Source organism: Poromitra crassiceps, assembly GCF_964638095.1.
Source record: "Poromitra crassiceps genome assembly, chromosome: 13".
Classification (NCBI taxonomy): Eukaryota; Metazoa; Chordata; class Actinopteri; order Beryciformes; family Melamphaidae; genus Poromitra; species Poromitra crassiceps.
Genome location: NC_139644.1, coordinates 20,521,266 through 20,532,486, shown reverse-complemented (window position 1 = coordinate 20,532,486; position 11,221 = coordinate 20,521,266). Strand labels below are relative to the sequence as shown.

Below are 11,221 nucleotides of genomic sequence, written 5' to 3'. Positions count from 1 at the left end.
TTGCTGAGCTGAATCAGCTGATTTTAAAATCTTTCTACTGACAAACTAAAAGTAGGCCTTTATTGTGAAGAACTTATAGGAAATGCAATGTTTATCCACCATTTTAGCCGCGACTTTTTGACCACTAGTCATCACACCCATCATGGTAACATATAGCCCACAGCTTTTCGACAAGCACACCTTCAAGTGGGTAGTGCTGTTGTAATGGAAATGCAAATGCCAGCCATGCTGGGCTGCCACGCCAGGCTAAGCCAGGCTAAGCCAGGCCAGGCCAGACCAGGCCATCACATTTGTATGGAAAAGCCCCATTAGTCTATGTGTATGTGTGTGTGTGTGCCTGTTGCAGCCCAGCTAAGGCCCCTCTCTGCTGTTTATCTGTGGCTATTCCAGCTCTCCCTCAGAGAAAGGGTCTGTATGTAGTGTGGGAAAGTGCACACCCCCTCCCCCCTTCACCCCTGCCATCCTCCACCACAAGGGGGGAGGGGGAGGGGGGGTCAACAAAGAGAATTCCTTAAGTTCCTCTGCAGTGACACAGGCGCGCGCACTGAAAACCAGCGTGTCCACTCACGCCTCAACACACGCTCTCATACTCCCACATGCCGAAGTCTGATCAGGAATCCATGGAATCTCCCTCTCCTGGTAGTCGGAATGATTTTTTCCCCTCATCTCACTATCCGTGTGTGTGCGTGAGAGAGCGTGTGCACGTGCGTGTGCACAAGTTCTGAAAGGGAATGCAGAGAAGGCGTTGCTTCATGTTCTGACAAGCTCTTTCGCATTTTTCCTGCGCCACGTTTAGAATTGGCAGTACAGTCAACCAAGAAACGGCCTGCCTAGTGTTGTCATTAGCAACCCCAGTAGAAACTCTGATGGTAACCTGCTAGCTTGCAGCCAGCTGTCTACAGTTGGTAAAGTTTGGTTTCCTATTGGATTAATACCAATATTAACAAGCCGTTTGTGTCTGAAGTAAAACATGACACTTTCTAAACTAAAGTATGATAAGTTCTAATACAGGGGGGGGGGGGACTCCATATAACTCTATTATATAATATGATTCTGAATCTGTCTGTTAGCATCTAGCATCAATTTTTTTAGACTTGGAAATATGCCATTGCATATCACATTTTTGGTGGTAACCTCTTCTACTCCTCGTGGATAATATTACTGTCTGTCAGAGGCTGCATACTGGAGTCCCTAAACAGTCTTGGAATTGTATAAATTGGGTATGACTGCTAGAAAGCTGCCCAATTGTATTCATGTGTGATCATTTTAGTCCCCAGAGTAGCCATTTTATTGTAGAAAGATACATTTTTCGAAACTCTAAAATGACCTATTGTGACCTCTAGGATAGTCACTGCGCCATTAAAGTTTATAACAGGGTTCCCACAGGTCCTTGAAAGTGCTTGAATTTAAGGTAGCATATCTCTCCAGAGTATATATATATATATACCGGTGTATATATATATATTTTTTATGTACTGAGAAGGCAAGAGGACCACATAGCCTGCCATCACTAAGACAGCACAGTTGAGAACTGTGCTCGAGTGTTCACACATTCAAGCCTCTCTCTTTTTAATTGTCTGTGAGCTTCTGCTAGTTCTTCTTATTATCATATCATAAAAATTCTTATTCTTATACAATAATTAACCTTGATCCGTGTCTCAAACTAGGCCATGTTGGGTCCTTGGATTTGGGGAAAATGTCATTGAAAGTCCTTGAAAGGTCCTTGAAGGTTGATGTTGGGGAAGGTGTGGGAACCCTGTTGTTATAACCACAAACGAGAGGCCTAGGGCACTCATTGGATGTATGGCTTCCCTGCGTATATTGGCAATAAGGGGGGTTATTCCAGAATAGAAGTGCTTCCTGCCCAATTACCAAAAAATGCCTTTTCCTTCCTTGGATTCCCCCCGGCCGAGCTGTCCCGGTCGTTGCTCCGCCCCCTCTGTCGATCTCTCACGTGCCTCCTCTGATACATATGAAGCTCCGCCCCCTCTGTCGATCTCTCACGTGCCTCCTCTGATACATATGAAGCTCCGCCCCCTCTGTCGATCTCTCACGTGCCTCCTCTGATACATATGAAGCTCCGCCCCCTCTGTCGATCTCTCACGTGCCTCCTCTGATACATATGAAGTCGCCAGCCGGCAGCCGCTTCTTTTCATCACCTGACAGGAAGGACTTTCCCTGACGGGAGTCACGGGACGTAGGATCACGTTTGGCAGGGCCCGTCTAAAAAATCGTATCTGGTATGGAGGGGTGGAGTAGAAGAGGTTAATGAGTTTTTTTGTTTTATAGTTGACTGGTGGCCTAATTTGTCCAGATGCTCCCTACCTCCGATCTTTCCCATCTAGGTCAAGGCCTTACTACAGCAGGTGTCCTCCAGCCAGCATCACTGTTTCCACAGATGAAATGTCTCCTCCTTTACCTTCTCTGCTTCCCACGTTCCCTCCATCCTCTGTGTCAGTGTAGAGCAGGAGCAGGCCTCTTCACAGCCTGTTTATTATCCTGTTTGCGTTTGTTTAAAAGGAGCCTTGTAAGAGTAAACATCATCAGCGGAAGAGCCTCCCGTCTCGCTCCACAGGGAAGGCATGCAGGCCGTCCTCTCTGTTATTATTCTGTGGGATAACTACTTTATCATTACTCTTCTGTATCTGCCCTTAGTCAGTGATATAGGCGTTGTTTGTTTTTCGCTGAATGCCCACCCACCTCCTCCCCGAGAGTCCTCCTAGCTCTGATTAGATGCTACACTCACACAGGGGAGGGAGATAGTGGGATATTTTAGATTGGAAAATTCCTTACTTCACTTTGGAAACTGCGGGAGCCAACGGTTAGATACTTTCATAATGACTGTTTGATAGATTGACCTCGTTAATTTTGGTATGACGAGTCACGCATATAAAGCGTGCTATTAAAACTTGTCACAACTGTTTTGAGTTAGTGTTACAGTGACCCATGCCAGTTTCCCTCCATGTAACGCTGTTTTGAGTTAGTGTTACAGTGACCCATGCCAGTTTCCCTCCATGTAACGCTGTTTTGAGTTAGTGTTACAGTGACACATGCCAGTTTCCCTCCTTGTAACGCTGTTTTGAGTTAGTGTTACAGTGACCCATGCCAGTTTCCCTCCTTGTAACGCTGTTTTGAGTTATGGTTCAGGGACGTACTGTAACTTGGTGATACTGTACGTTGTTAATGAATAACCAACCAGCCCTTTTCACACAGCAGGTGACATTGCAGGCTGCTTCCTGGTTCTGCTGCTTTCCATATCCCTGGAAAGGAACGGGCTCTTGGATTTCCTGGAAGCTGATTGGATGAGAGTCTGTGTAATATATATATTGGATGAGCTTTAAAATATTAGCTTCACTACATATTATAATGGATTCTGCCAGTCTTGTGCAGCGGATGTCTCTTCAGTATAATTTCGCTTCCACTCTGTTTTGACCCTTCATCTGCTCAGATCAATGCAGTCTCTACTAGCAGCAACAGCTCCTTTACAGTGATGTGTGTGCTGTCTCTGTCAGCGTTTTACAATGAGCTGCTGATCAGTCACTCAGTCAACCTGTTGTGTTGGATAATGGGTGCAGATGCATGGCCTGAATGTAATGAAATGTTCCTTTCTGCTGAATGATGCATTAAACCTTTCCCAGGTCTCAGAGGGTCGAGCTGGCCAGAAACATCTCCTGGTTCCACTATGCAAACAGGCCTCTCCTCCTCCACAGTAGGCCTAATTGAGTTTGTGCGTGTGCCCGCCCCGACCTCTCCTCACCGTTTTGATCGCTCTTTTTACAGTGTTCACAGGGCTAACTGAGTTTGTGCGTGTGCCCGGCCCCCACCTCTCCTTACCGGTTTCATCGCTCTTTTTACAGTGTTCACAGGGCTAACTAAGTTTGTGCGTGTGCCCACCCCCCTCACCCCTCCTCCCCGTTTTGATGGCTCTTTTTACAGTGTTCACAGTGCTAACTGAGTTTGTGCGTGTGCCCGCCCCCCACCCCTCCTCACCGTTTTGATCGCTCTTTTTACAGTGTTCACAGGGCTGAGTTTGTGCGTGTGTCACTGATTCCCCTTGTGTGACCTATTACCTTGTTATACAGGCTGACAGATACATGAGTGTTCTTATGATTCACTCAGAGCCGCCAGCAAACACAAGCATGATTACACACTAACACACGGTACAAACTCCCTTCTGACTCACTGGCATTTTTAGGCCAAGGCCACTTTGGCCTTTGATAAATACAAAATTATGATTACTTGCTGCCCTGCACTATCTTCACATGAGCAACATACCGTATATATTTTGTATAGCATTTTTACACATGCACGTAAAGACAATTTCTGGATGCTGTAATGATCAGTTTTCCATGTGGCTTAAACACACCCCGTCTCTGCCTCAGACAAGCAGGCACAACGATGCTCTGTGTGCAGCCACACCACCACCACAAAGCAGACACACCCAACTCCAGAAATAAAACATGTAAATATTAGTGTCCCCCTAGCTGTGAAGATTAGATATCGTCCGAGAACCGTTTCAATGCCATTGTTTGAGTGGCTTCTCCTCTGCCTGCCGGGCGTAAGCTGCCAACATAGCAAACCGCTAGATTTGAATGTCTCTGATAGCAGTCTTTTCAGGAATATGAGTGCTAGCAGCGCCAAAAGCAGAGAGAGAGAGTGAGCGTGCACCGACCTGCAGGCGCTCCTACTGGTTGGTTGGTTGGATGCACGCGGGGATCAAGTGTTTGGCTTGTATATCACAGAATGAAAGCCATACTGTTCAACTTCAGTCCTCATTCAGATCCAATTACATTCTCGTTCCCCCTTACCACTGTTTGAAATTACTATCTAGCGGGGTTTCTTTATAGTGGCTGTTTGTTTGCATTTAATATAATTTAACCACACTCCCTTTGTTAAATTGCTTTGACAGCCCCATATATCACATCAGAAAATTCGAAATTAGCGCGTTTACAGTGTTGCCAAGGAAACCGTAAACATGTTGCCTAAATGGGTTACCCAGGGGCGGGGGTAGTGGTTGGGAGATTTTTGAGGTCATCCCGCACCCCGAGGCAGGCTGGGTACCAGAGTCCCTATGATCCTGCTAGATAAAGCCTCTCCTCTGGCTCTCTCAGCCATGTGTTTTTCCCATGCCTCCAGGACCACACTGAAGTGCTGTAGTCCTGGACCCCAAGGCTGCTAGTGCCAGTGTATAAAAACATAGACTTATGCCCCCCAAACACACACACACACACACACACACAGACATGATCACTTTTAGGCAATCAGTGAGCAAGTCTGCAGCCAAACGGCTTGTCGGAATGCATCTCCACTGCGTGCATGTCTGCATGGAAGCCGCGCGCCATGTTTATGCCTGTTTGTATATGTTTGTGTGTGGACTGGTTCCAGGCAGAACGTTCTCTCCAGGGCCGGTGGAGGTAGGTGGGTGGGTGGAGGGTGATGGGTGGGTTGGGTGGCCGGGGTCTGTGGCTGCCCAGAAAAGAATCCCCACATCCATTCAGAGAAGAGGCTAGTGTGTTCACGCTCTGCTGACGGAGCTGCCCATGACATCATTCACACTCACACACTGTCTCTCTGACCCGCCCCCCCACTCTGTCTGTTGCATGCTGTTCCTCTTCCTGTTATACCCCACAGGGCTCTGTGTGTGTGTGTGTGTGTGTGTGTGTGTGTGTGTGTGTGTGTGTGTGTGTGTGTGTGTGTGTGTGTGTGTGTGTGTGTGTGTGTGTGTGTGTGTGTGTGTGTGTGTGTGTGTGTGTGTGTGTGTGTGTGTGTTTTGTAAGCTGGATTTTCCACACCTGCTATGGCTCCCCTCCAAAACTCTACAACCTTGAATCTCTCATGCCCCAAACGGCCCCTGCCTGCACCTCCTTTTCCCCCTTCCAGACTGTTTTGGCCCCTACTGACACGGAGCATTGTGTGTTCTACTGACACGCCTTTTGTGTGCAGGGGCTCCTAACTCAACCTGAGGACCACCTTGAATAACAAATGCACCCTCTGTAGGGCCGGAGACCGCACGCTGTTTTTTCTCTCTCTCGCAACAATCTAGGCTTGTGTGTAACACTGGGGGCCTTGATGAAAGCTAGTTTCTGTGTGCGTGTGCGTGAGCGTGAGCATGTGCGTGTACGTGTGTGTTTACCGTGTAGTGACGTTCTTGCTGTCTCGTGTGTTTCTCTTACAGACACTACCCCAAATCAACCTTCACCTCAGTGGCTGACACCCCGGAGAACCTCCGCCTCAAACAGCAGAGCAAGATGCAGAGCCAGGTCAGTCTTCACCCCAGCATGTCCCCTCAGGACTCACACCTGTCCAAACTCTGGCTGTGACGCACGCGCGCGCGCACACACACACACACACATACGCACACACACACACACACACACACACGGCGGGGCGGGGCGGGGCGGCTGTAGCTCAGGAGGTAGAGTGGGTCGTCCACTAATCTCTTTGGATAAAAGAGGTCGGTGGTTAGATCCCCGCCTCCTCCAGTCTACATGTCGAAGTGTCCTTGGGCAAGATACTGAACCCTAAATTGCTCCCGATGGCTGTGCCAGCACCCTGCGTGGTAGCTGGCCTCCATCTGTGTGAGAATGGGTGAATGTACCTACTCATTGTAGAGTGCTTTGGATAAAAGCGCTATATAAATGCAGGCCATTTACCATTTACACACACACACACACACACACACACACACACACACACACACACACCACCTTGTTCACACAGTGCTCCTTTCACCAGTGTTTCTGGGGATTGCAGTCATTTGTATACGAGGGATCAGCGTGACATCACGACACTGCCAAACACTTGGAACCGCGACAGTTAACTAGTATGAGTCGTGCCAAACAAATATTAATATCTCAAAAACTGTACATCACATCGCTTATATTTTGACATTCTGAGTGAGAGCAGAAGTAGCTCAAGAGTTTGATGTGTATAACATTATGCATGTCGCAGTTTTTAAAATGTAAACAGGGTCAGCCGGCTAGAGACGCTCAACTCAGGCCCCATAGGGTCCCATTGCCGTTTCCACCCAGTGATGCCATTTGTTTACAAAAATGCTGATCCCTCGCCTCGTATACAATTTGTTTTTTGATCATCGCTGCAAACTTTATTAAAGATCAATATACTTTTTTTTTGTTTATTATACTTTAGCTCAGTAATCCTGCTACTGCAATGTGACCCAGTGTTGTTGCACTGATGTCATGTGTGTCGTACTTCTGGCTCTACTCTATGTGCAAATAAATAAAATATAAATAAATCTGTTGTGTGGTTGACCCCAACTGCGCCGCCAAATGGACCCCCCTAAATAATCTCTTCACCTATGTTTCTCCACACAGTGCCCGGGTTAGGTCTCACCATCCTCAGGCTATTTTCTAACCACAGGAAACACTGCCGTGGCTGTTCCTGCAGAAACTAAAATAACAAAGACCCAAATATATTCTAGGGAGAGAAAAAACCTCATCAGACTAAAATATCCATCTGAACTGGGTCATGTGTTATTGCTCTAATACGGACGACTCTGATAGGAAGTGGGAGAGATTTCCACCCTGTACAATACATTTGGCCTGAGAGCTTCTGCTATGGTTGTCTGTCTGTTGTAGCTTTGTGCAACAACGCCCTAATGTTACAATGTTCTCATATTTAGTGACAACTTTAGCAGGGGGCGCTGTATGTGTCTGTATTGACAGTTAGCATCCTTGGAGGCTAACTGTCACTCTGCGCACTTCCTCCTGTCTTAATCGTGTGTGTGTGGCCATGTTGTCTGGGGCATGTTTCTAGTCTTCTAGGATCTCATCACATCGATTCGACCGGGAGCTAAACTGACCACAGACAGCGTCCAGAGAACCAACACGGGCGTTAATCCAATGTTAAGCCCGTCACAGAGAAGACTCAATTGCCCTCAAGCCACTCTGCAGCCCTCCTTCTCCTGCTCTGCATCTAATCCTCCTGAGCTATTAATCTGGACAGTAGTGTCAGTCTAATCCTGAGCTATTAATCTGGACAGTAGTGTCAGTCTAATCCTGAGCTATTAATCTGGACAGTAGTGGCCGTCTAATCCTGAGCTATTAATCTGGACAGTAGTGTCCGTTTCTCTTTATATACCAATAGGGAGAGAATGGGAGGTGTGTCTGAGAGGAGGCGGGGCGTATCAGAGACAGGCACACGTCACTGACGTCAGAGTGTCAGCGTCCAGCTCTACAGAGGAGGCGGGGGGGTTGTGTAGTGGGTGGGGTGGGGGGCATCATATGACGAGGGGGATCACGGAGAGGGACCCAGGCACAGATGGTGTTTTTCCAACATGGATTGTTTGTCCTAACCACCCCCCGACAAACACTACACCAGACAGCAAGAAACACTAGTCATTATGCTAATGGTTCCTCATCGTCACAAACCCAACAATGAGGTTATGAATAACCCAAAAGTAAGTGTGTGTGTGTGTGTGTGTCTGTGTGTCTGTGTGTGTGTTTTTGAGGGGATGTAAATTAATGTAATCATGAATGACTTGCCAAGGGACCCTTGAGCAACTCTCCTAGATGTGCCATTTTTCTTCCCTTTCATGGCTGTGTGGTGTTGCAGCACAGAGGCCCTGTCATAGTGTATTAGTAGTAGACAGGAAACTGGCTTTGACTACTGTGTGTGTGTGTGTGTTTGCACCCTCCCACACACTTGCACTTACATGTGTGATATAGTCATCATGTTAAGATGCTAGGAAATGAGTATCTGGCTCCGTATGCTGCTGTAGTACTACTGTACATGCGGGGTGTGTGCGTCAGTGCAAGGAAGTTGTGTGTGTGTGTGTGTGTGTTTGTGTGTGTGTGTGTGTGGGGAGAACTGGGGCCATCTAACCCCTCACCACTGCTGCGTTGCCACGGGAACCCTATTGCTATGGCAGCAGGGTAGAGAGGTTTGTCACACCTCATTACAAGACTTTACGGGAGAGGAACAGAGAGGAACGAAGAGAGAGAGAGGGGAGAGAAATCAAGAAAAAGGAGAGAGAGAGAGAATTTGGGAGGAGGAGAGGAGGGAGACGACGAGGCACGCATGAGGGAAAGGAAGGAAGAGACAGGAAGTCAGAGATACAGAGAGAGGGAGGAGGAGTGTCGGGGTGAACGAGGAAGAGATAAAAGTAAAATCCCCGAGAGAGAGAGAGAGAGAGAGAGAGAGAGAGAGAGAGAGAGAGAGAGAGAGAGAGAGAGAGAGAGAGAGAGAGAGAGAGAGAGAGAGAGAGAGAGAGAGAGAGAGAGAGAGAGAGAGAGAGAGAGAGAGGCTACAACAAGTCTATGGAAGGATTCTGTTGAAGCCGTAAAATATGAATGAATGAAAAAGCAAACGGAGCAGAGGGAGAGATGGGGGGTTTGTGGTGATGGAAGGGAGAGACATGATTGGTGGAGAAAAGCCTATTGAATAAGATCCAAAGAGACAAAGGGGATGGAGTGGCAAATCAAAAGGAAGAGGAGGCGGATCATCTGTTGACAAATAGGAGCGAGCGGGGAGAGAGAGTGAAGGACAAAGGCGGGTCGAGGCCAGATCATTCTTCCTCTCTTGACTTCTCTATCTTTGTGAGCGGGCCGGAGAGCCGCGGAATGCGGATCAGCCATCGTTTCTGCTTATGTCCTCTGTTGACTTCACACGACCACGGTGCCGGAAGACACGGAAACATCACAGTGTTACACACACACACACACACACACTTGCTGCGAATCACGATCAAGTCCTGTCATCACAAGGTGTCTGGTAGAGAGGGGAGGAGGGTTGGTCAGCACTGGGTTTAGCTGTGTCAGACGTGGTGGTGGGGGTGGTGGGGTTGTGCAAGCAGGCTCCATTCTTAAAAGAGGGCAGGAAATTGGTGCCGTCACCATGGAGGCTAGAACAAAGATGATGATGGGTTTTCAAGCAAGACGGCCCAACTTCAACTCACTTCCTGTCATTTTGTCACGTGGGTTTTGCCCATGGTTTTACACAGACACGGCCACTTAGGAGACTTTCGGCAGGTCTGAGTCTATTGGAGTCACGTGACAATTTAGGAGACTTGCTGCTACCATTTGTTAGAATTGGCGGAGCCTGCGGTGTCCCATCTATAGTCATATACTGTATATCTATGGCTAGAATAAGAGGTTTGGCTGTGGGGAGGTGGACTTAAAGGAACACTCCGCCCATTTTCAACCAGCTTTGTATTATTAGAACATCAGTAGTATATCAGAAAACTGTAAACGGTTTTGAAGTCTGTCATTTAATTTGACAGTTATTGAGTGTTAAAGTGTGGACCAGTGACATCACTGGTCCACATTAACTCAAATTAATAACTCATTAACTCAAATCAACTCTAAATAACTGTCAAACTAGATGAATGATGAATAGTTTGACAGTTATTGAGAGTTGATTTGAGTTAATGAGTTATTAATTTGAGTTAGTGTGGACCAGTGATGTCACTGGTCCACACTTTAACACTCAATAACTGTCAAATTAAATGACAGACTTCAAAACAGTTTACAGTTTTCTGATATACTACTGATGTTCTAATGATACAAAGCTGGTTGAAAATGGGCAGAGTGTTCCTTTAAGTGTAGGGGTTGGGGGGGGGGGGGGACGATACAGCATAGTATCGCGATCTTTTGTGGGCAATATATCATATCGAATGACAAGTATCGTGATATTTTATTATACAAAATGTCAAGTGCATGCAACTTTATGACAGGCTTTTATGACAGTGTTGGTCAATCTGTCAGCTTGACAGTTGACAATTCCATTTTGCTGCAATAAAAATGATTTAATTGAGATGAACAGACTGGAAGCTTTATCTAATTAGATAAAACAGATGTTGACAAAGTTTTGTCCTTTGGGGACATCATTTGCAGTTGAAAAAATTTAATAAATCACAAATACTCAATATATCGCAATACTATCATATTGTGACTTAAGTATCATGATAGTATCGTATCGTAGTGATTCCCACCCCTACTTAAGTGAGTGATTGTTTTTTGTTGAGATGTCATTGCGCCTTGCCGAGATCCCCAGTAACCATCAGCTGTTTCTGTTTCTTTCTTCTTTCTCTGCCTCTTCCTGTATTGGTTTCTACAGTGTCATCATTGAATGCTCAGTCTCAACGTCAAGCCAGCGTTGAGGGAAAACTCTCTGCATTGTCATTTATTTTCTGATACACATCTGACGCTGCATGGGTTGGCCACTTCCTCCCCTGCTCTAAGAGTCAGGGTGGGGTGGGAAG

General features: G+C 46.8%; 1 protein-coding gene across 2 annotated transcripts in view; it reads left to right on the top strand.

Moving 5' to 3' along the window:
- lasp1 (LIM and SH3 protein 1) overlaps positions 1-11,221 on the top strand; it is a 38,825-nt gene that overhangs the window by 14,570 nt on the left and 13,034 nt on the right. For both annotated transcript variants that reach the window (XM_083648859.1, XM_083648858.1), the window contains exon 3: positions 6,176-6,260. In XM_083648859.1, the coding sequence (XP_083504985.1) occupies positions 6,176-6,260 (85 nt within the window). The remainder of the gene's footprint in view (positions 1-6,175; positions 6,261-11,221) is intronic.